General features: G+C 39.0%; 1 protein-coding gene across 1 annotated transcript in view; it reads left to right on the top strand.

Annotated features, from left to right (window-relative positions):
* Positions 1 to 23,621, top strand: part of me1 (malic enzyme 1, NADP(+)-dependent, cytosolic) — a 90,372-nt gene extending 66,751 nt beyond the window's left edge. The window contains exons 4-14 of the mRNA XM_059508094.1: positions 1,790 to 1,865; positions 2,841 to 3,002; positions 10,701 to 10,804; positions 17,410 to 17,519; positions 18,722 to 18,819; positions 19,145 to 19,258; positions 20,003 to 20,108; positions 20,186 to 20,328; positions 20,414 to 20,587; positions 23,112 to 23,210; positions 23,319 to 23,621. Coding sequence (XP_059364077.1) covers positions 1,790 to 1,865; positions 2,841 to 3,002; positions 10,701 to 10,804; positions 17,410 to 17,519; positions 18,722 to 18,819; positions 19,145 to 19,258; positions 20,003 to 20,108; positions 20,186 to 20,328; positions 20,414 to 20,587; positions 23,112 to 23,210; positions 23,319 to 23,486 — 1,354 coding nt within the window. The 3' untranslated portion in view covers positions 23,487 to 23,621. The remainder of the gene's footprint in view (positions 1 to 1,789; positions 1,866 to 2,840; positions 3,003 to 10,700; positions 10,805 to 17,409; positions 17,520 to 18,721; positions 18,820 to 19,144; positions 19,259 to 20,002; positions 20,109 to 20,185; positions 20,329 to 20,413; positions 20,588 to 23,111; positions 23,211 to 23,318) is intronic.
* Positions 23,622 to 25,238: the final 1,617 nt, after the last annotated feature.

Below are 25,238 nucleotides of genomic sequence, written 5' to 3'. Positions count from 1 at the left end.
AAGTGTAACCTTTACTTAAATATGATCAAAGTTGTTTTAATTTCCTGCCTCCTTCAACAAACATAATGTTCCAGACTTAATAAGGCTTTTACACTAAGCACTGGTGTGATTGGTAGACGAGTGTAGCTGTGTTCATCCAACATAGACTTGTGAAACTGGTTTGTTCTTTCTTTCTTTTTACATGTTTACAGTCTTAATTAAGTCACAAGTGGTAATGGGAACTGCATTTGAGAAGCTTTTTTGACAAACCGTTCTCCAGTAGCACAGGTATAAAGCCGTAAATTTTGTTTATTTTCAGAAGGTTATGGGTGGTTATAATGGGATAACCACCGGCACTGGGAGCTGGCAGCCATATCACCCTGGAGCCCAAGACTGGTTGCCCACTGAAGCTAAGCATGGCTCAGCCGGGTCAGTACCTGGATGGGAGACCTTCTGGGAAAACTAGGTTGCTGCTGGAAGAGGTGCTGGTGAGGCCAGCAGGGGGTGCTCACCCTGTGGTCTGTGTGTGTCCTAGCGCCCCAGTGTAGTGATGGAGACACTATACTGTCAACAAGCACCGTCCTTCGGATGAGACGTTAAACTGAGGTCCTGACTCTCTGTGATCATTAAAAATCCCAGGATGTCTTTCGGAAAGAGTAGAGGTGTGACCTCGGCATCCTGGCTAAATTCGCCCATTGGTCTCTGACCATCATGGCCTCCTAACAATCCCCATGTCTGCTGATTGGCTTCATCACTCTGTCTCCTCTCCACCAGTAAGCTGGTGTGTGGTGGGCGTTCTGGCGCAATATGGCTACCGTCGCATCATCCAGGTGGATGCTGCACACTGGTGGTGGATGAGGAGATACCTCCCTGACTATGTAAAGCGCTTTGAGTGCCTAGAAAAGCGCTACATAAATGTGAGGAATTATTATTAATAATTTTTATTAAAAAATCCTCTCCTTATTAGCACACTTGGGGATTATAGAATGGGCAGATAGACTGAAGTCGATTAGAATCAATTAATTCTTGTTCACTGCAAGACTGATGATACTGATTATAAAGTTTTGTTGGCTCAAAAGAATAATTTCCTGTGTTCTTGATGATTGGGTTAGGGTTAGGGTTATCTGTGTTATGTGTTTTCTACTTTTATTATTTTATTTTTATTCAGGGCTGTTGTCTTTAAAGAGGCCAGGCTATCTCAAAAACAAATTTGGATCAGAAAATAATTTAGAGTAGAGAAGTAAAGCAAAGCATTCAAATCATATCAGATAATATATAATCAACTTTTTAGTAAAACAATAACAGAAGCAGATAAAGATTTAGACGGAGCTCAAAGCATTTCCACTGAGCTCATGAAACAGACCAGTGTTTCAGAAATGTAATATTATTTATATACTATTATACTGTTTATTAATATTTTAATGTGCCTTTTATTTAAAAAAATTCATTTTAAATTTTAGTAATTTTTTTGTATTTGTATTATTTTTTTATATTGCTACTTAGGTTAAATTTATTTTCATTTCAGTTTTAGTAATTACTTCAACTTAAATTATTTTATTTCAGTTAGTTGCTAAAGAAACATTTATTGTTTTAAATTTGATTTCCACCTCATATTTATATTTTATTTATATTTCAGCTTTATTTCAGTTACAGAAAGGGGGTAACAGGAGAAACTGTATTTTACCAAAATCAATCAATAATAAAAAATAAATAAATAAATGAATAAATCTGTGAATAAGCCTACGGACACAAAGCAGAATCAATTAAGTTGACCATGTTTTGTCACTTACTCTGTTTTTCTGTCTTCTAGGGGCCTTTTTATTACAATTCATGACCGCTCCCACATCTCCACACTACTTCAGAGCTGGCCAGAGAAGGACATTCGTGTGAGTTTTGCCCACTCCCAATTACACCACCCTGCACTATTACACAATGTACCAGAACTCTCACTGTCACCCAAATGAACTCTCTCCAGGGTTTCACCAATTCCAAAGACACTGATTCCAAATTTATATGACTTGCACCATGAAAACAATGCCAAAAATTCATATTAATCTGCTAGTTAAACATTTAAAAGTTATTAAGGTAATGATGTACGGGGTGGTATGAAAAAAGTCATATTAAAAAGTAGAAAGTCATATTATGTCACATTCATATAATATGCTAAAAAGTAATATTAATCTGCTCGTTAAGCATTGAAAAGTTATTAAGGTAATGATGTACGGGGTGGTATGAAATGAAGCAGTAAAAAAGTTGCGTCCGGTAATGGGATTCAATTACATAGCTAATGCTGTTATTTTGAATTTGTAGTTTATTGTGAATATGTGAAAATGTGATTATAAAAGCAGAAAATCTGTTTTTGCTGGAGGGCAGTCTTACAAGCCAACCTAGCCAATCACAGATATAAATATCCTAAATAAAAAAAATGAAATTATAATCAAGTAATTTGATCATAAAGTGTGCTGATAAATTAGGTCAGCAAGCTTTGTAGAGGGGTTTAAAAAATGCAGGCTACTTTATTGTAGTTACTTTAGTATATAATGTCCAAAATATTATACACGCTGCCATTCAATAGTCACTTTAATGTGTCTTGTTAAAAGTTTTTATTTATGTATTTCTTGTAATTTTAATAATAAAAAAATGCAGTCTTTGAGCATAAAAGACTTCTTTCAAAAAAAATTTACATGTTAATTTTGCCAAACTTTTGACCACTAATGTAAGTTTGTGTATGTGTATATGCCTTTTAAAGGAATAAATGGCCCATTATTTTATTAAAGCTGGTTCAGAGGGAAAAAAATACATATGAATTGGTCATTAATGTAGTCTGTTTGTGAATTGTATTTTTGGTTGTTTTTTTCTAGGCTGTAGTGGTGACAGATGGAGAGAGGATTCTGGGACTGGGGGATCTGGGCTGCTATGGCATGGGCATCCCTGTGGGTAAACTGGCCCTCTACACTGCCTGTGGTGGAATGCCACCTCAGCAGTGCCTGCCTGTTATGTTGGACGTAGGGACAGACAATGAGGTACGCAGACCTGTGGCACCACAGCCAACCAGACCGTGACTGCTGACACACGCCTGCCATCTCGCTTACTCTGACATAATCAAAGAGGGACTTAACTATTCTTAGTCTCAACATTGCAATGTTGTAGCAGAAGGACAGAGGTGACTGCTGCAGTAGCTATAGGCTATGAATAGCCCCGTGAGTTCAGAAGTAAATTTACTGAGCATGAAGTCTGTCATTCTTAACAAGGCCAAGGGTGTGGCGCCTCAGAAATAGAAAACCACTGCCTCATCTACCAAGTCTTTGTGCCAGTGGACACCTGGCACTTCCATCTGTGCCAGAGCAGTGGCTTATCCATGTCATTGTAGATGCCAAATCTCACATGGATGGAGAGAAGGAGAAAAATGGCCCAATGGGTGGGGTAAATTGCCTCCAGTTTGACAAAGCAATTTGCTTTATACATTTACAGCTAAATCAGAGTACAGGCAGTTTTAGCTTAAAATAAAAAGAGTTGAATCGCTAATTATGAATTACAAAATTTTTAAGCTTATTTGAAAAATATTGTTAGATAATGCTAACTAGCCGCTTGGTGCTAACTTGAAGTAATGTTTAAATATAAAGTCCAAATATTTGTATTAAACCAACTAGTAATGGAAAACAAAGGATTTCATGTTCAGGACAAAGTAATTTTAGCATGCCTCCTGGGGGTGTTTTAACCCACAGACAGCTTTAGAAAAAAAAAAATTCTGAAAATGTAACTATATTCTTAAATAGCACGTACTCCCTATCTACAGGCCTTAGTGTTCTTATATCATATATACTTGTGATTTTCTACAAAAAAAAAAAAAAAAACCTTTACAACTCTTTTTTTCTTACTGCTGAAAATTAAATCACTTACTGTGAAATATGATTTCTTACAGAGTTGTGGTTCTTAAAATCAGTAATAAATCACATACTATTGACCTTCACTTGTTTAACATTTTAATTAGAGCTTTCAGTTTACTGGGTTAATTTAACCAGAATTATTCTACAACCAAAGTAATGAAAAGAATGCAGCATGCTGCATCTATTTGATTAAAACACTCTGACTGTAAAATGTTTAAATATTACAATTTACAGTTTTATTTTAATACATGAAAAAATATTCCTTTAATGTCAAAGATGAATTTTCAGCAGCTATAACATCGGTCTTCAGTGTCAAATGATTTTTTTTTCATGCTTATTCCCCCACAGCTGTGTTTGCGTTTTATAGGACTGTGTAGTCTGATGATAAAATGAGTGTTATTAAAAGATTAAGTCTACTGTTATTTCTAAAGGAGCAAGACGTCAGGCTGTCTCGTCTCTTTGAGCCCCTCAGAGGGAACTGAATGACTGCACCTGGATCAGTTTTGACTCTCCAAACACAGTCACTAACATCAATACAGACAATGAGGAATCTGATCTACTCTATGATCAGCATACATCATTTAAAGGTGTCTGATCCAGGCCCGGTACGCTCTGGTTAAACTCTAATCCGTAAAGAACGCTGCCTGTGGTCTGGGTGCTAGAGAAAGTTCAAGATGAGTAAACAACATGGAAGGGCTTTGTGCAGGCTTTTCGTGAAGAGCTTAAATGTGCTAACTGATCATTTCAGCAAACTGGTTTTCCTGTCAGAGACTATTTGCACATGCAATTTTAAGATTTTATGTAATTATTTTAATAGAGTTGTATATACTAAAATAGATACTACTAAAAATATAGTTCTAGATATTAAATCTTTTAAATTTTAACAGTAGAAAATATATTGTATACAAGTTTTAAATATAGCAATATAAGTACAATTGTTTATTTAGAACATCAACATTATTATTATTATTATTATTATTATATTTGATACATGAGGTTTTTGAGAAAAATATAGTTTATATAATTGTTTGTTTGTGTGTGTGTGTGTGTGTGTGTGTGTGTGTACATGCATGTGTGTGTTTATATATATATATATCCATCCATCCATCCATCCATCTTCTACCGCTTATCCGGGGCCGGGTCGCGGGGGCAGCAGTCTAAGCAGAAAACCCCAGACTTCCCTCTCCCTAGACACTTCCTCCAGCTCTTCTGGGGGGACACCGAGGCGTTCCCAGGCCAGCCGGGAGACATAGTCTCTCCAGCGTGTCCTAGGTCTCCCCCGGGGTCTCCTCCCAGTGGGATGTGCCCGGAACACCTTCCCGGGAAGGCGTCCAGGAGGCATCCGGAACAGATGCCCGAGCCACCTCAGCTGACCCCTCTCGATGTGGAGGAGCAGCGGCTCTACTCTGAGCTCCTCCCGGGTGACTGAGCTTCTCACCCTATCTCTAAGGGATCGCCCAGCCACCCTGCGGAGAAAGCACATTTCGGCCGCCTGTATCCGGGATCTTGTCCTTTCGGTCATGACCCAAAGCTCATGACCATAGGTGAGAGTAGGAACGTAGATTGACCGGTAAATCGAGAGCTTCGCCTTGCGGCTCAGCTCTTTCTTCACCACGACAGACCGGTACATCGACCGCATTACTGCAGAAGCTGCACCGATCCGTCTGTCAATCTCCCGTTCCATCCTTCCCTCACTCGTGAACAAGACCCCAAGATACTTAAACTCCTCCACTTGAGGCAGGAACTCTCCACCAACCTGAAGTGGGCAAGCCACCCTTTTCCGACTGAGGACCATGGCCTCGGATTTGGAGGTGCTGATTCTCATCCCAGCCGCTTCACACTCGGCTGCAAACCGTCCCAGTGCATGCTGAAGGTCCTGGCCTGATGAGGCCAACACGACAACATCATCCGCAAAGAGCAGAGACGAAATCGTGTTGTCACCAAACCTGACCCCCTCCGGCCCCTGGCTGCGCCTAGAAATTCTGTCCATAAAAATCATGAACAGAACCGGCGACAAAGGGCAGCCCTGCCGGAGTCCAACACGCACCGGGAACAAGTCTGACTTACAGCTGGCAATACGAACCAAGCTCCTGCTCCGTTCGTACAGGGACCGGATAGCCCTTAGCAAAGGGCCCCGGACCCCATACTCCCGGAGAACCCTCCACAGGCCGCCGCGAGGGACACAGTCGAATGCCTTCTCCAAATCCACAAAGCACATGTGGACAAGTTGGGCATACTCCCATGAACCCTCCAGCACCCTGTAGAGGGTATAGAGCTGGTCCAGTGTTCCACGGCCTGGACGAAAACCACACTGTTCCTCCTGAATCCGAGGTTCTACTATCGGCCGGATTCTCCTCTCCAGTACCCTGGCATAGACTTTCCCAGGGAGGCTGAGAAGTGTGATCCCCCTGTAGTTGGAACACACCCTCCGGTCCCCCTTCTTAAAAAGAGGGACCACCACCCCGGTCTGCCATCCCAGAGGCACCGTCCCCGACTGCCACGCGATGCTGCAGAGGCGTGTCAGCCAAGACAGCCCCACAACATCCAGAGACTTGAGGTACTCAGGGCGGATCTCATCCACCCCCGGTGCCTTGCCACCGAGGAGTTTCTTGACTACCTCGGTGACTTCAGCTTGGGTTATGGACGAGTCCACATCTGAGCCCTCAGCCTCTGCTTCCTCAATGGAAGACGTGACAGCGGGATTGAGGAGATCCTCGAAGTATTCCTTCCACTGTCCAACGACATCCCCAGTTGAGGTCAACAGCTCCCCACCTCTACTGTAAACAGCGTTGGTAGGGCACTGCTTCCCTCTCCTGAGGCGCCGGACGGTTTGCCAGAATCTCTTCGAGGCTGACCGATAGTCCTTCTCCATGGCCTCACCGAACTCCTCCCAGGCCCGAGTTTTTGCCTCCACAACCACCCGGGCTGTAGTCCGCTTGGCCTGCCGGTACCTGTCAGCTGCCTCTGGAGTCCCACAAGCCAACCAGGCCCGATAGGACTCCTTCTTCAGCTTGACGGCATCCCTTACTTCCGGTGTCCACCACCGGGTTCGGGGATTGCCGCCTCGACAGGCACCGGAAACCTTACGGCCACAGCTCCGAGCGGCCGCTTCGACAATGGAGGTGGAGAACATGGTCCACTCGGACTCAATATCTCCAGCCTCCCTCGGGATCCGGTCGAAGCTCTGCCGGAGGTGGGAGTTGAAGATCTCTCTGACAGGAGACTCGGCCAAACGTTCCCAGCAGACCCTCACAGTACGTTTGGGTCTGCCGAGTCTGTCCAGCTTCCTCCCCCGCCATCGGATCCAACTCACCACCAGGTGGTGATCGGTTGACAGCTCCGCCCCTCTCTTCACCCGAGTGTCCAAGACATACGGCCGGAGGTCGGATGAAACGACCACAAAGTCGATCATCGACCTACGGCCTAGGGTGTCCTGGTGCCACGTGTACTGATGGACACCCTTATGCTTGAACATGGTGTTCGTTATGGACAAGCTGTAACTAGCACAGAAGTCCAATAACTGAACACCGCTCGGGTTCAGATCAGGGGGGCCGTTCCTCCCAATCACGCCCCTCCAGGTGTCACTGTCGTTGCCCACGTGGGCGTTGAAGTCCCCCAGTAAAACGACGGAGTCCCCAGTCGGAGCACTTTCCAGCACCCCTCCCAGAGACTCCAAACATATATATATACACAAATATATATATACACACACACACACACACACACACTGTTGTATATGGTATATTATAAATTGTTTAAGGACATTATGTTATTAATGTATTATTATTATATACATTATTATTAATACAAATATTTGACTTGTGTGTGTGTGTGTGTGTGTGTGTGTGTATATATATATATGTGTGTATATATATATATATATATATATATATATATATATATGTTTGTATGTATCTATCTATCTATCTAGCTATAGTATACATGTTTTTTCAAAGTTCAGTGATTTAGTAGCTGCAGTGTAGAACCAGATTGTACAAACAAAAACAGACAAAACAGACACTAATAGCTTGATCAAACCCATTTAAACACTGTCTGTGAACTTATGTAAATACCTCCTGTTAGTGTTTCTGGAGTATTGTGCCTTGTCTAAACAGTGTTCGACTGCATCGAGATCTTTGAGATTCTGTATACACTGCAGACCTCCAGACAACAGGTTATGATAACTGTCACCACATCAGTTATGTGTCTGTGGTGTAAAAGGGGAATATGATCTCTGATGACGTATCTTATATTTATCTTATATTGACTGACAGCAGGAACACTTACCGCTATCACCTCATGTGACCTCATCCACACGCATACATTCACATACAAACAATGTGCTGCCTGTTGTGGTTGTGGGTGGCCTAGGCAAAGAGACTTATCTCTCTCATTCTCTCTCCTCTCTCTCTCTCTCTCACACACACACACACACACACACACACACACACACTAATTTTCTCATTATTCTCTGACTGTGGCTAACAGACCCTGACTGTTCCTGCACCTTAGTCTCACCTGAAAGACTACATCCACGTACAGTTCACACACACAAAGTGCAGTTCACTAAAACCCAGTATTAATCCCTGAGAGAGAAAGGCTTCCACTCATCACTTAGTGACTCATTTTTACAAAAGCACTTCTGAGTAGTTATGCAGGTCTAGGATCAGATTTTGTCCTGATTTCGCTTGCATTATCTGGATCTGTTTCACATAGAGTGGGATTTCTGTCAAGGTTTATCTGTTATTTTAGAAATAATCCTAGTTTGTAATCTGATGTATTACATTTTCAGACGTTACATTTATTACAGTGCTTTTTATCATGTCGCTTCTGGTTTCATCAAATGGTGAGAAGATGAATAGATAATGGATAGGAAATTTAATATGGAAAAAAGATTTGTGAGGATCCTTGTTGGACTCAGAACTACCTTTTCATCAGACTTTAAGGTTAACCTTAAGGTTGGGACTGTTTGAAAGCCAGAAAGCTGAATTTTCAGCAGCCATTACTCCAATGTCAAATGATCTTTCAGAAATCATTATAATATATTAATCTGCTCAAAAAACAAAAAAACATAAAAAAAACAACCTCTGAGTAAGCCATTCAAAAGAGTAACATTTATGATGTTTAAAATTGAATTATAACAGTCTTTACTGTCACGTCTGATCAATTTAATACATCCTTGCTAAATAAAAGTAATAATTAATTTGAAACAACAAGAAAAAAACTTTTAAACAGTAGTGCATGGTTTAAATTAACAATAGGGTCATGACTTGTTTAATAAACATCACAAGACATCCTGCTTGGCAAATCACCGCCACGACCAATAATTTCAACTCTTTTAGGTTTTGTACTGGTGCAGTCTGTGATTATCCTATAAATGCAGTGTGGGAGGGGCTTGTTTTGTCTCCGCCCCACAGATGGGATGACTGGCACAACATGTCACAATCCACTTCTGAGGAGGTGTGGCAGTTCGATGTTTGTTTAGTTTCCTGTGAGGTTCAAAGACGCTCCTTTTTTAGTTGAAGTTTACTTTTTTAGATTAAAAAACAAAGTCACAACAAACCAGACCCTCTTATATATATTTCCCCTCCTCTTACTGAGTGTGCACTTAAAAGTGCATTATGAACACAATAAATCTGCCTGCAGCTACCTTCTCATTTCACAGCCTGCACTTTCTGTTTTCTTCTCCCACACTGATGAATTTACTTACCGTCTGAAACCAGACAGTCATCTGTTAAGGGCACCTTTATGAGCTCACTTGCTATGTAAAAGTACAATGTAGTGCTGGAAGAAAAATATCCCTTTTGTCAATTTCACTCTTTCTGCATATTTTTTCAGCCAGCATGCATTATTATTATTATTTATGTATTTACTTTCTTTTAGAAATGTCTCAGTGTTTTTATTCAAACATTGAAAGTCAATGGTGACCAAAACTTTTATCAACATTATTCAAAACATCTTCTTTTGTTACACAGAAGAAACTCTTGCTAAATGAGAAACTATGTGTATAAATTATCTGTAGATATATATATATATATATATATATATATATATATACACATAACAGAACACAACTTCATAGCACTTGTTGCTTTTCCAATCCCACACAACCTTTTCTAATTTTCCTCTTTCAGTCCTATCAGATAAAAGACGCTTTAATCAGAAAAGATTATGCCTGAAATTTTGTGTGCTGTGTTGGAATGAGTTCTGATGAAAGTACTTTCTCATTCACCATGATCAAAACATGTGAAAAAAAGTTCAAAAATTGTTGAGAGTAATGCAGGTGCTCTGTTAATCCATTTTCTTCTCTGGTTGACTGGCACGCTGTCAGTGATGGGGCGCATAGAACTTTTATAGGACGCTCGCATTCTCTCTCTACTTTCCTTCTGTTTTTCGCATAGTGTTTGTGACTCTCAGTGTGAAGTCTGCAGATCTGTACTAGAGCGACAGCTGCTAGACTTCCTAATTGAAAATGCAGTGTAGTTCTTTTCCTTTGTATGTTGGCCTCTTTCTGTCTCTTTTTATGTTCTCGTGCATTTCTCTTTCTCTTGTTCTCAGTCTTTGTTTCCTTTTTAACATATGCTTACAGGCACTGTGGGCGGTTCAGCTGTGGGGTAACCAGATTACCAAATGTAATCTTATTAAAGAGGAGCTGTGCACATAATAAACATTCACTTTTTGAGTTTTGTTAGTATTGTACTTTAGTTTAAAAAAAAATTTTCCACTGGTTAGAGTAAAATGATGAATTGCAATGTCATGCTATTGTTCTACTTGATGCCTGGGATTATCTAAATGAAAACCTATATCTTCTCTCTTTTTATTCTTTTCTTTTAGGAACTCCTAAAGGACCCTCTGTACATTGGTCTGAGGCATAAAAGAATACGTGGACAGGCCTATGATGAGCTTCTGGAGGAATTTATGAAGGCCATCACAGACAGGTATAGTAAACCCAGTGTACTCCTCCCACACAGCACACGCTTCCTTCCACAGGCCGCTGATGGAAATGCCTGGAGAGCATAGCTGAGCCATTGCGTTGCAGGAATGTGGGGTGAAGCACGTGCCTCTAGGTTTGTGGGCTCTGAGAAACGACCTCAGTGGCAGGGACCCAAACCGGATCGCTGACTGCACGCCTCATCAGTTCTCTCCCCATATATCCTGCTCAATACTGAGCCATTCGGTGATGTAATTCATCCCATAACCAGCCCTACTGCCTGATGGCTCATTCAGCTCACTGATGCTAATGGTTCAAGATATTGTGCCATTTGTCTTCGATAGTCTTAACAGATGTCAGTTTGGGTTATTTGAGTCAATGTCGTTGTTTGTTTTATGCAGTTTTATTCTTTGACAGCTCATCTTTTAATTATTTTTGAATGATGCAAGATTAATATTTGCTGTAGTATGTTCAATGAATGATGGAGTTAAGCGTTGTTTGCATGGAGAAATAAACTTTGAGTGGTTTTAGGTCTTTTTTAAGTGGAATTTGTTAAAGCATACATTGCCATTACTTTAACTCATACTTCCGATGTGTATTCACACAAATTTTGCTACAGACATGAATGATAATTTAAATCATGTGGGTTGTTTAGGAGATTAGTGCTGTTACTTTTCGAAGTCATTATACTTTTGGGGAATTAAAAAAATCACTTGCATTGAAGTAGGGACACAAATGGGATAGGGACCAGAATATCAACTAGCAACAGCAACCGACTTGCAACAGCATGGCAACCACCTAAGAACATAGTGGGAAGTTCTGCACTTGTAAACAACATTAACATTTAAGAACCAGGGTCTTGGTCAAAGTTCTCGTAGTTGCTTTAAGTTCTGGTGTGGTCTGGTGTGACAGTGGTTGTCATAAAAACATAGACACACATCACTTCTCTTTAGTGCAACACATGGCTGTATTTAAAGCAGAACTCAAAAACCCCAGTGTCTGATTTCCCTCCAGCTGGCTGAATATTTCCATGATTCTATAATAATGGGGTGGAAATGAAACTACAGACAGCAGCATCACTTTTCCCTAAAAGTGCAGAGTTGGTGGAAAACAAATTATTCTAGGTTGCTGACTGAACGAATGATTATAGTCCTGGTGATTTTTAATAAACTCCTTTATAATTTTACATTTAAGAGGCTCAGTGCTTCAGGAAAAATCCTGAAAAGTAACATTTGCTTTCTGAATGAAGGTTAAAATACATTTATGCGTTTATCTAAAAAAGCTTTGATTGCATTGAAGGAACAAGGCCTTTTTAGACCTTTTTAATTGGGAACCAAACCATGACCGTGCTATTGTGAGCATCAAAACCTCAACAGTTATTCACACTAAGGAATCAGAAATAGTTATCACATGGAGAGAACCATTTTCTGCTCTGTGAGGTACGTGAAAATTTCTAAACTTCTTTCAGTACTACAATTTAAGTTTTAAAAGAAACCGCACCCAGCAGTTTATTGGGGGATTGCTCTCCAGCTGTTCTTCTTAGGGTCATTGAAAGGCAAAAGGCCATATTTCACTGCAAATTAAGAGTAGCAATAAATAGCATTTGTGCAAAATAGCTTTGGCTGTTTGAAACAAAATGTGAAAAGAAGACAAAGCAGAACCATGAAATGCATATGGTAAATTCTTTAGCTTTCATTGTTGAGGTTCAGGCTCTCATACTGTAAATTTGTAAGTCAGCCCACAGGTGCTCTGTTTCCCATCAAACCTTTTTGTAAGTCCGGACACAAATGATGAAGAATAATGACACCAATCCCCGTCAGGCCACTTTTCTGTCCCACAATGTCTTTAGCAAGGAGAACTGGAGCTAATGGTATGCACAGACACTCAATGAGGTCTTTATTTTGGTTATAGAGTGTACAACACCATATAAAGAAACACACACCCAGAAGAAAAGCAGCATTTTATGCGGGAAATGCTGGGATTTTTTTTTTGTTATGCTTCTTTTATGATTTAGTTAATTCAAGAATATATTTTCTTTCTCTTTTTTTTTTGCTTCTCAGGCTTTGTTTGCTGAAGTAATTTGTTGGGGGTTGATTTTGTTTTCGGTCTTCTCCCAGAACAGACTGAAAAGTTTTGGTCTCCTGTAGCCTCACTGTGTGTACCGGTACAATTCCCATGTCAAATGATTTCATTAGAGCTCGTCACTTTCACAGAGCTGCAGTGGTGGCAGTGTTTCATCTCTATGGTAACACGGGCCATCTCAGGGCAACGTTACAAGCCATGTTAGGACAAGGAGTAGAGGGAAATGTCGCTTGATTTTTGTCTGCAGATGGGAATTGATAAATTGTGTGTTTAACAGAAAGAGCAGCCTGTGAAGCCCCATGGGCCCCATGGGATCCTGCAGAGAAGCAGTGAATGCTCACCATGAGTCAATGGCCTGTCCTACATAACCTTGATGGGAATAATTACCCTATATGAGGTCTTTCTGACATTTTGAAATAGAATGGCTTGCATTTCAAGAGTGTTTTGATCTAAGGTATCATGGATACAGTAATCTTTGTAAGTTTTCTTATTTTTTTTAATGATCTTTCAGTTATATTCTGATCCAAAACTGTTTTTATGTTGCAGAAAAAAAGTTTACTTTATCAGTATCCATTTTGTTTCCAGTATTATTTTTTTGTGTTTAATTTACATAAACTATATATTATATAAAAATAATTTTATATATATATATATATATATAAATTTGTGTTTAGTTTATGGTTGGAAAAAGGGCTATAGAATAGAATAATATAATATACTGTACTACCATTCAAAAGTTGGGGCAGTAAGATTTTTTTTTTTAAATCTTTTTTCAGCAAGTTGCATTAAATCGATTATAAGTGACAGTAAAAACATTTGTGATATTATAAAAGATTCCTGTCTAAAATTCTGGATAATATACGATCTTATGAATCTCAAAACGTTTGTGGATATATCAGTTTGACTTTAAACCTGATAATCTGGGCAAACCTTTCTGGAATCCTAAAAAAATATTATGTGTATGTGTGTGTGTATTGAAGTCTCTGGTTGAACAGCTGTGTTTGGACAGAATTCTCACCATGACCTTTAATTTGAAAGGCCTGTAGGCTGCATGGTAGTCATGCGGGTAAAAGATAATCTTTAAGAGCTTTTCAGCTACTCCAGAATTCTTAGATCCAATCTCAGCAAATATCCTGCGTGTGTGTGTGGTCAGTAATGGCCCGGCAGGATTAGGCTAAATCTACACCCTAGTGGCTGTGTTTTTTGCCTCCCTTTTCTATTTTCTTTGTTGTGCACCACTTTATGAGAAATGCTTAGTTCCCAACAGCTCTGTTCCTGTTACAAGTGTACGAATGCTGAAGTGCCACAATGAAATTTTGACGGTTAGCATCAAATCTCAGTGATGTATGGAAATAGACTCAATCTACACTTTTGTTTGGGTCAAATAGTTTATATTTGAAGGAAACAACTAATAAATGATTGCTGAATTAAACAAGGAGACAAAGGGCCTTGTTGTGTTTTGTTAGTGATGGCGTAGAGATGAGTTTAGCAGTCTCTTATGGGATCTGAGTGCATTTACTGCATTCCTCTTTAGGAATGATGAAGCCTGGTTTACTTACTAAAACCATTTAGACAGAGACTGAAGTGTCTTATGGTTTGTATAGAATTTGCTGGCTATAATCTTCAGCTTCAAAATGCCTGACAAATAGATTTGGAAATTGTGAAATGTGGTGCATGGTAGAATTTAGAAAATAATAAATGTACAGGTGTTTAGTTGTTATTCCAACCTAGGAAGTTTATTCATTCTCAGATGCTGATCTGTTGATCTAGATAACTCTTACAGAATCAAAGCAAGTAGCCATTTGTGCAGCCTGGTCTGAAAAGCATGGCACAGCTGTCCTAGAGGACTGAGCAACATTTTTTGTCCTGTCTGGAGGTAAAGGCAAATAAGAAGAGACAGAGTTCCAGCAGCTCTCAATGTGCTTGGGAGTGTCTGTCATTGTCTGGCCTGAATTTTGGTGGAGAGGACCAGTGACGCTGATCCCCAGCCAGCTCTTTGTTTGAGTTTTACAACAGAAGCGGAGGTGCATTATGGATCTCATTGAACATGGCGCCAGAAAAAAAACAACAAGCTTTGGTGAGAATGAGACCACAGTGCACCGAATGGGTGCTTTGTTTTGTAGGCTAGTAGTTTCTGTCTTTTTCTGTCTCTCTCTGTCTATTACATTTATTCAAAATAAACCCCTGAGAGCCATAGTTAACTCTGTATCACCTCAAATATTAAACAGTATTTAGTTGACAGCAGTTTTTCTTGTTCTTATGCTAATATTGACATATTTTACAATCATTGTTGTGCTAGATCAGGAGGTTACGATTTCATCATTCATCTTCCAGATGATGCACTTCAACAGATCAGAGAGCATGCTGTGATTATGACTCACTTTCTCTACGTCCTATTTATATTTTTCAAGTTCTCTTCCAAATCCATTAGCAATAACTCTGTCGGTCTCTCTTGACTGCTTTCCTGTCTCCCGCTGCAGATATGTCAGAGTTTAGACTGTAGTTTGATTAGAAGGACCAATCTGAGCCCGGGTCTCAGGACAGAGTTTCCTAAAACTTTAGATGAGATTCTGAACTCAACTAAACTTGTTTACCTTGAGTTCTTTGGTGCTGGAAATTCTCTGGAGACGATGAACACTTTTATTGCATTTTTCAGTTTTTTGTAGCAAGTCTGAATACGCAAAACCAATTTATATTACTTAAAGGACTAGCCAAAAGGATTTTTTTTTTGAATAATATAATGGCTACTCTTGGAATGTTTAAATGTCATAGAAGCACCATTTAAGTATAATAAAATTATTTATTGTATATGAATTCCTTTTAGTCTTCTGAAGTTATACAATAGCTTTTGTGGGATCTGTTCACTAAATCTCAACAACCACCAAAGCTCTGCATTATGAGTTCATGAGAGAAGTATTGATGTCTGATTTGTGTACAAATCATTCTTAAAACTTAAGTAAATTGATCCAATTTACAGAACTGCTCAGTGGTAAGTTTCCCAAAGCATCACTAGCCAATTATGGTTATGGTTATGGTTAGCAACATAATTGAATAATTCTGTGTTTTCAACGAACATTTTCAAACAGCATTGCAAAGTTTTGTGGTTGAAGCTCTCGACCTGTGTTTAGAAACATAGTTCTAGCATCACATGGACTTGATCATGTTCTTGACCAAAATAAGCAAGCTAACAAGCGGTACAATCTGTATCTCTTATTTAATATATACACAGATTTTTATTCTGTGTCTTTAAGTTTGTCAACAGAATGAAAGTGGCATTTAAAAAAAAAAGCTGAGGAAAGAAGTAGTCAGTAGTCAGTAGATTACATTTTCATTATCTACAGCAAACAATTTATGTAATTTCTGCACAAATTAATTATAAAAAATAGTTCTAGTCATAATCTATTTTTTTTATACAACATAATGGATTGAATGACAGATGTGCAACATAGTTGTTAGAAATTCACCCCTGAGTGATTCATTCACAAATCGGACTGATTTAGGCTCGATGAGTTTAGAAGACTAATTATTAGAGGGGGAGATTATTACTGAATAACAGCTTTACACATTATGTATTGATGCATACATGTTGATGTTGTTGTTGTTGTTGTTTTTCATTTTGTATTTTCTCTGATTTTCTTAATAGAAATAAAAAAATAAAAGAAAAAACGACTGGATCCTTCAGACAACTGTCATTGTGAATACAGTCAGCGATTTTCACCCTTGTGTGTTTGAATGATATGTATACACGACAGCTCTTGACAGCAATGCAGATCTCTGTTCCTCTTGCATTGGGTTAAGTGACAGGTCAGCTCTCTATGGAGCCACACTGTGTTGTTTACCCATCCTGTTTCACATGTCTAGGTGTCTGGGACCTCGAAAATTGCATCAAAATATGATGGACCTGAATCTGCTCTCTATATTCCACTGGGAAATCATTTGGTTGCTCTGTACTGTTCTTTCAATTGTTCTGCTGACTGGATAAATAACCAGAGAAACCACTGAATTGGCGCTGCAGTTTCTACAGTTTTTCTCATGAAGATCTGTCCTCAAGAGAGAGAGGATTGTGGGCGTGCAGATCATTGGCTATTGATTTTGAATATCATTTTGGTAGGTTTTTATTTACCAATGGGAGAATTAGAGGCCATGGTGTTACCACATAATTTGCTGACTGATCACACAAGGGTTGTTATTTGCTTTTCTGACCGTTAAGAGTTGTGTTTGGCTGTGGAAACAACTAAAGTAATGATAACAGTCTTAGGCCCACACTGAGAAGGAAAAAACCTTCAGGATTGAACGCCCACAACCACCCCATCTGTGAAAGGCTTAAGGAGCAGTTGGATGGCCCCCTCTGCAGGCTGAAACAGAGTGCATTTAACTAGTCACTTAACATGAAATGGTACTGTGAGGATTTGGACCATTTTGTAAAGATTCTTTGTACTTAAAACAAATGGCTTTGAGCTTGTCTTTTGTTTTTTTGTGTGTGTTTCTGCATTCTAAAGAGATATACACTGATTTTTCTGTTATGTACAGATATGGGGTGAACTGCCTTATCCAGTTTGAGGATTTTGCCAACATCAATGCTTTCCGTCTGTTGAGCAAATACCGCAACAAGTACCTCACGTTCAATGATGACATCCAAGGTATGGGCACAAAGAGAGGTTTTAGTAGCACACTGCTTTTTAGGTTTTTCTCTTGTACAAAATGTATTAAAGCACACAGAACACATTCAGTCTGGTCTAGGTTAATAAAAAGAGTCATAATGTTAAGCTTAAGCTGCTTCTCAGTATATAGTGTAGTCCAGAAATCAATGATTGGAAGTTATTCTTTCAGACCATATCTCTCACTCTGATTTTCCTTCCTACTGTTGCTTAATATCCCTGTTATATTTATGGTTCAGTAGCAATGAGTGGTTATCTTGAGTGATTTTTTTTTTTCTATTTTCTTTTTCTACCATCCTCCCTTCTCAGTCTTTACACTTTTTTAAACAATCATTGCAGGCACATTCCAATCAACAACTTGAACACAATCGCACTATTTGAAATGTTGAGTTAATCTCACAGTTCACAGAGTTAACCATTTGTCCACTGGAGTGGAGCCGAGTCTGTTGAGTGGGTTTTTCAATTTATTCTATATGGGAGCTACTGATTTAGGAGTTTCTTGTGCTCATATCGCTTGTTTCATATTTCATACATATTCACATTTTTGATGCATTTAAGGCAATGGTTCTCCATTTTTTCACAAGGTCACAATACTCACCCCCAAATCCACTATAATTTTATAAATAATACTGTTTTTGTATCATGGAATGTAGTTTTAAGAGTTTTTTAGGTGATCACATTATAGCCGTCATTGAAATTCAGTTGTGCAACAGTCAATCGGCATGTACGGATGTCATCTCCTGGTTGAAAACCACTGGTCTAGGCTGTGACAGTTGTATATAATTTACATTGTAAATATATGGGCAATTCAAAAATAAGGTTTACAATTCTCCAACTGCTGTCACGGATATCTATAATGATTTATAATGATAATAGTCTGAAGTGTTTGAAGACAGCCACACTGCTGTACATTTAATTGACTCACCCCCAAATCAGCAGATCTCTAGCAATCTTTAGAGCGGATTTCTTCTTTGACAGAATATATAAACATCTGCTTATTCCACTCCTTTGACAATTCCTCTGGAAATCCATCTCCATATTGATTCCATCTTTATGTCTACAATTACTAAGCTTCCAGAGTTGAGTCTCAAAGCTCAGCTCATCTTTTTATGAACGGCCCTGTTGTTTACCTCAGAGATAAGATAATTCCTAAGTGAAATATATTTGTGTTTCCTGTCCCATAGGTACTGCTGCTGTGGCTGTGGCGGGACTGCTGGCTGCCCTTCGCATTACCAAGAGCAAAATGCACAACCATACCATTGTATTTCAGGGTGCAGGGGAGGTGAGTGTGTTGGCTGCACAGATCCACAAATAACAGTTTTAAATGCCAATTTTTCAGTGTTTTGATGATTGTTAATCCATATTAAGTGAGCAACAGCAGTGCAAGGACAAAAATATGCCACAGTTCGTCTTTTCTGTCAATAAGACTTTAAAAATGTCTTAAATGATTCGTGTCTATGGAATGAATTCATTAAAGATTCATTATTTGAGTCAAGCTGTGAGATTTTTATTGAAATATTGCGAAGTGCACAGAGTTCACACATCTCTTTAGATGTGTTCAAGTCTATGTAAAATGTAGATTTGTAACAGGATTTTTATGTTTTCAGGCTGCAATGGGCATAGCGGAGCTCATCATTATGGCAATGGAGAAAGAGGGGCTTCCTCGTGAGCAGTGTTTAAAGAAAATCTGGATGGTGGACTCTAAAGGACTTATCGTTAAGGTGAGGTTATCATTAAAGGTTTTTTACATTTACTGTTGACATTCAAACAAACCATGTGGTTTGTATTGGAGTTTATACTCTTCTTACTCAATCTTGTTAATTGATTGTCCATGAATATTACTGTAGGTCTTCATTAGCAGTTCAGTTGAACAGATCATTTTGCCCATGTTACATTATTAACGACAAAGAGATCAGAGAGGTTTTGATAGTGACACATCATCAAGACGATCTCTGTTACACCAGTTGCTTTCCACTTCCCTAGAACTTCTTGGAACAAGAATCTTGCTTTAGGGCAAGATGGTGATGGAGGCGCTCTGTGATCTTAGCAGTTTTCACGTCTTACTCCTTCCTGCCCCCCTGCAGCCTGGTGCTATGTCTTCAAAATTTTACTTAGATGTTGTAAAGCATGAAATAACCAATAGTATTTGGGTATTATACTTTTTTTATTGGTTTTGATTGTACTTTTATTTTTAATGAAAAGTGCATGCATTTAATCGCTTTAGATAAAATATCAAACCAAATGCCATGTGCTAGTCCTTCTCAAGAATCTTTCGATTCTGGAGCTTTTGTCAGTCCTAACCTCACTTTTGTGTGTCATTTCCTATTATTCTCGACCCACTGGTCTCTTTGTGCCTTCATAATCTGTGTTCTGTATAATTGCGGCGAGGTGTGCTATAGTATGTTTCCGATACACTTTCATCATCTGTCATTTTCTCTGTTGTCATCTCTCTGTCTCCCATTCAGGGCCGGGATCACCTCACCCATGAGAAAGAGAGGTTTGCACATGAGCATGCTCAAATGAAAAAGCTTGAGGATGTAGTAAAGGAGCTGAAACCTACTGCTATAATTGGTATAAACTGTATATAAATAAATTTACACTGCTGTTTTCCCAGCACTATTGTAATCAATTTCCTCTCTTCTCTTCAGGGGTGGCAGCTATCACTGGTGCTTTCACAGAGGAGATAATCAAGGCTATGGCTTCCTTCAATGAGAGACCTATAATCTTCGCTCTAAGCAACCCCACCAGCAAGGCAGAGTGCACTGCTGAGCAGTGCTACACACTCACTGAGGTGCTTTTGAGGAGTCACATATGTACATTTGTGTGAGAGAGTGAAACAGTTGGGTTCATTTTCTACTCTGTGTTTTATATTACAGGGACGGGGGATATTTGCAAGCGGAAGTCCCTTTGATCCGGTAACCCTTCCCGATGGGCAGAAGTTTTACCCTGGCCAGGGCAACAACGCTTATGTGTTTCCTGGAGTGGGGCTGGGGGTCACCGCTTGTGCTATGAGACATATCCCTGAGGATATATTCCTTGTTACGGCTGAGGTGATCGAATCTCTCTTGCTTTTTTCTGTCAGTCTCTAAAGCCCCATTCAGACGATAATAGTTTCTCATGGGGACATCTGTAAAAATAAGTCTGCATAGTTCCTCAAAACTTATGCGTTCAACTGAAGATAAATTTACAGTGGAGGTGTGTGTTTGTGATCCTACAAACCTGGAAATGTGCTTCTCATGTGGTCAGTTACATGTTCAGTTAAATTGCTTGGACAGTTATTTAATAATAAGAAACAAGGTTGTCAAAAGTACCGACTTGGGTTAGGGTTAAAAAAAATAAAAAATGTGATGATACCATCATTTCCTGCTAGCATTTTGAGTGCTGTTGAGTGAATCCTCTGATTGACCATTGTGTTCACACACTCAACAGATATGTCTGTGGTTCACTACATCGAGTGCTTATACAGATACACACGGGAGTGTTTGATCCGTCTATCAGCGGATCCCTAATATATATCTGCTCTTAGATGGATCCGCTGATTGAACTACTCTAAATTTACATGCTTGAAATAACCCATGAAATCTCATTACAATATGCAAACATCTTCCATCTTATCACTAGGGTGACCACCTGCTAATAAGCCCAAGGGGGGACAAGGGGTATGTTTCTGAGGGACAATGTGGGACACTGCCTTGTGCGGCGGTGCACCCACCCCATGGGCAGACTCACTGATAGTGGTTTACCCATTTCTAGCACATACCACCTTACATGGTATATTAATAATGCCATATTCCCCTAAACGTGTAACTGCTGATGTATGCTCATGACAGAATTGACAGATGCACTTCCACTTATGATTTACTTTAGCTATTTAATTGTATTTATTTTTCATTACAATTTATTCACTTTAAATAAATTATAATATAAAATTATAGGATTAAAATTAATTGTAGTTGCTCAACACCACAGGAACAGTTAAAAAAAAGTCTAAACTCACAACTCCAGAGGTTCACGGGGAGGAAGGATTGTGAACTCGCATGTTAGTAAAGGCAGGCACATAAAAAAAAAGTTTGAAACAGGACACACCTTCTCTTTTTTAATTGGTGATGGCGGTGCCTCATTTTCTCCATTTTTCGAATTGGAAAGCGTGCATCTTAAAGGTTCCTTCCCAGTGTGTCTGGTATGCACGTGCGTGCGCTGTCATGACAACAACGAAAAAGTTTACAACAACCTAGTCAGCAGTTCAACTGAGGGGTGGGTGTGGCAACAGTAGTGTGCTGAACTGTCAAGTAATGTTCGTTTGGCTGCCTGGGGATCGAGGATATAGAGCGACCAACTTTTTTTGAGCAAGCATTAATTATGCGTGACACAGTCTCAATTTGTGGGACACATGAATTGGGCTTCAAATGCTGTCCGCGCACACGCTACGCGGGACGGGTGGTCACCCTACTTATCACTGTGTGCAATGTCATCTCGTATTTTGCTGAACTTATCTGTCTAGCTGTCTTTCGTTCTTCACCTGATATCAGCCAGACAGTGTTGTAGTCAGGTACTGTGGATGGTTGCATCAGACGGGGTAAAAAAGAGAGCTGCTTTGAATCTCAATGAACCACTGTCCTGTTCTGCTGGAAACAGAACTGATGCCCATTGCAACCTAAAAGTTCAGTCAAGGCCATTCAGCCCCACATGTCATATCAGCATGTGCCAATGAAGGAGAATTATCTCTTTAGGACCACTCAGAGTGGTGTGATGTACTCTGAGCTTGAATTGGATTACTTCTCCTGCTCCAGTGTAGCTGCAGTGTGGATGTCTGAACTTCAAACAGCATTGGGCAGCAGGAGGGAATGCTTAATTTCTCAATCCCTGCTGGTCCTACTACCCTTTTGTGTATTTCAATAAGTTATGGTTCAGGATTATCGAGTCTCAGGAATGGAATGTGAATGTGAAATGGCAAAGTGGTACATAAAGCAAACTAACTGAGAGAAATAGAGCGAGAGATGGGGATTGATGTAAATAAAGCAATAAGATAATGAGCAACAAGAATAATGACTGACTACAGCTGATGGTGGCTGGAGAATTTTGTTGTCTATTATTAATTAGGTCTAACAAAAGCTTATTGTGATGTATTATGCCTTGTTGTTATTGGTCAGTGTCGCTGTTGTAGAGCCAAGAGGTTTGGAGACTGTTAGTATTTACAAAAATGAATTATCTTGAAATTATCACAATGAAGCACCACATCTGTGTTTTGGTTTTAGATTAATTAATGCTGCAAGAGCTTCTGGCAGCTATTTAACCAGTTGACCTGTTGTTCTAATTCTGCATCACTTAGTGTTGTTTAGTGTTCTTTAAATACTATTATAGAATTCATCACTTTTGTATGTTTTCATTTTAGTTTAAGTTTTAATAATCTTGTGTGCTTTTGTCATTTTTATTAGTTAATTGCAGGTACTTGCCAGGGCTACATTTCTTATTTCATCTCTGTATTTTATTTCTGCTGACCAAACCAGAAATTAAGGTTATTTTATCATTTACTCATCCTCATGTAAAAATCATCAGTCTTACCTATGTTTACAGACTATAGCGGAACTGGTGACTGAGAAGGATCTTGCAGAGGGGCGTCTGTATCCTCCTCTCAACATCATCCAGGAAGTTTCCATCAAGCTGGCTGTGAAGGTGAGCATGACTCTCAAGTTACAAACATGATTCATGCATGTCGCTATTTACAGATTCTTTGTGCTTGTGTTTTCTTTTTACGTAATCATTTTATGTGCATCATGACAGATTGTGGAGTACGCCTACAAAAACAAAATGGCAACGCTGCATCCGGAGCCGCACGATAAAGAGGCTTTGGTTCATTCGCTCATATTCAGCACAGACTACGAAGAGTTTGCAGTGGATTCGTACAGCTGGCCTGAGAATGCCATGGCTGTGCAAGCGTGCAAACTGTGACGTCCCAAGCAACACAGACCAGAATGTGATTTAGAATATGACAATTCTGTTTTAAATGTGATTTCTTGACATGATTATAATACCGAACAGTACTGTAAGCAAAAGAACTCTTAAATAAAATGCATAATATATATATATATATATATATACATATGCTTTATATATACATATGCTTTATCAGACCATAATTATCAAGCCCCTTTCACCACTCTCTTTAATAAAATCTAAATTATGCCTCCAGATTTATAAAGCAGAGATTCTTGCATCATGCACTTTATTTTAACACCATAACAAATTGCTGTAGATGTTTCTGCAACTACTAATTCGTTGGTACACTTCCTGTGGCAGTTACACTGAATCTGTTGAAGTGCTTGTGTTGAAAACATTGGCAGAACTTAATGAGCCATCATTGCTAGTAAAATAATTTTTTTGCGCATTTGCCAAGTGCTGAGATCTGTGCTGCTGGAACATGATGTTTCTTCAGGAATACCCTCAAAATCTTTGGTATTTTAAGACATGATTTTTTATAAGCAATGTTCGGGAGGAGCATCTTCAAATGATCTACCCAGTCAGCTTGAGAGGAGGCCTATATATATTCATAACCGACCCATCTACATTCCTCAACAGTTTTCCACATCCCTCCCCTATCACATCTCTTCACTCTTGGCTTGATCCTCTTCCCAGCTAGGGGCATGGGGGTAGTAATCTGGGTTGTGGCCAAATTCTGACCTCAGAGCCCTCCCCTCAGACAGGACACCAAATATGAATAACCTTAACTCTATCTCATCATGTGTAAGTGTAAACTTGTGAAACAGAAATTATAATCTAAGAATATATTCTTTAGTTGCACATTTATGTCATTCCTACAGTGGGAAACGATGGTATTTGCATGTCAATCATGTTTAATGAGAAGTATCCATACTTACAACAGCCGCCGATAAATGTTTAAAGAAATCTAAAAAAAAAAAGATAAGGAACCCACACTGTGAGATCTACAGCCCTGATAAGAAAAAGGCTTTGATTAATTTTTAATGTACTCAAAACAAGTTTTCTGTCTCTCCCTGTCATTTCATATTAACTAATGTATATGCACAGTTATTGCTTTAGTACATGAATGTAATGAAAATTTTTCATTTTTCAAAGAAAACCTAGTGATGACACATCATACAAATGTAACCAAGGTAACATGCAGGAACACTGCATGATAGCACCATTTGCTTTTCATTAAGGCTCCTTCATTTAAAGAGGAATCAGGGAGTTTGCTTACAGCTATGCCAATGAATCTCATTAATACTTTTTCTCATCCAAAAGTTTAAATGCTGCGAAGAGCAAAATTTCCCTACGAAAATGATAGTGTTTTTTTTTCTTCTGTAGTCCAAACAGTGTCATTCTAGCAACACAGAGGTCTTTGTTCAGTTGCAACGAAATGCATATATTAATTAAATAAACCTTGAAAAAAACAATTTAGAATAAATTGTACAAATGCATATATATTATTATATATAATTTTATTTATGTATTTGCCAATTAATTCACAAGGTGAAATAAAAGTAATAGAAATTTTTAAAAATGTCATTTATTCCTGTGATGGCAAAGATTAATTTTCAGCAGCTGTTACTGCATGTCACCAGTGTCACATGACCCATCCGAAATCATTCTAATATGCTGATTTGATTCTAACGACAGTTAAGCTATATTTGATGTCTTTTGATATGTTTCAAATTCAAATAACTAAATTATGACACTGTAAAT

Source organism: Carassius carassius, chromosome 24, assembly GCF_963082965.1.
Source record: "Carassius carassius chromosome 24, fCarCar2.1, whole genome shotgun sequence".
Taxonomy (NCBI): domain Eukaryota; kingdom Metazoa; phylum Chordata; class Actinopteri; order Cypriniformes; family Cyprinidae; genus Carassius; species Carassius carassius.
The sequence above is the reverse complement of the archived record's forward strand: the minus strand, read 5'-3'. Positions and strand labels throughout refer to the sequence as shown.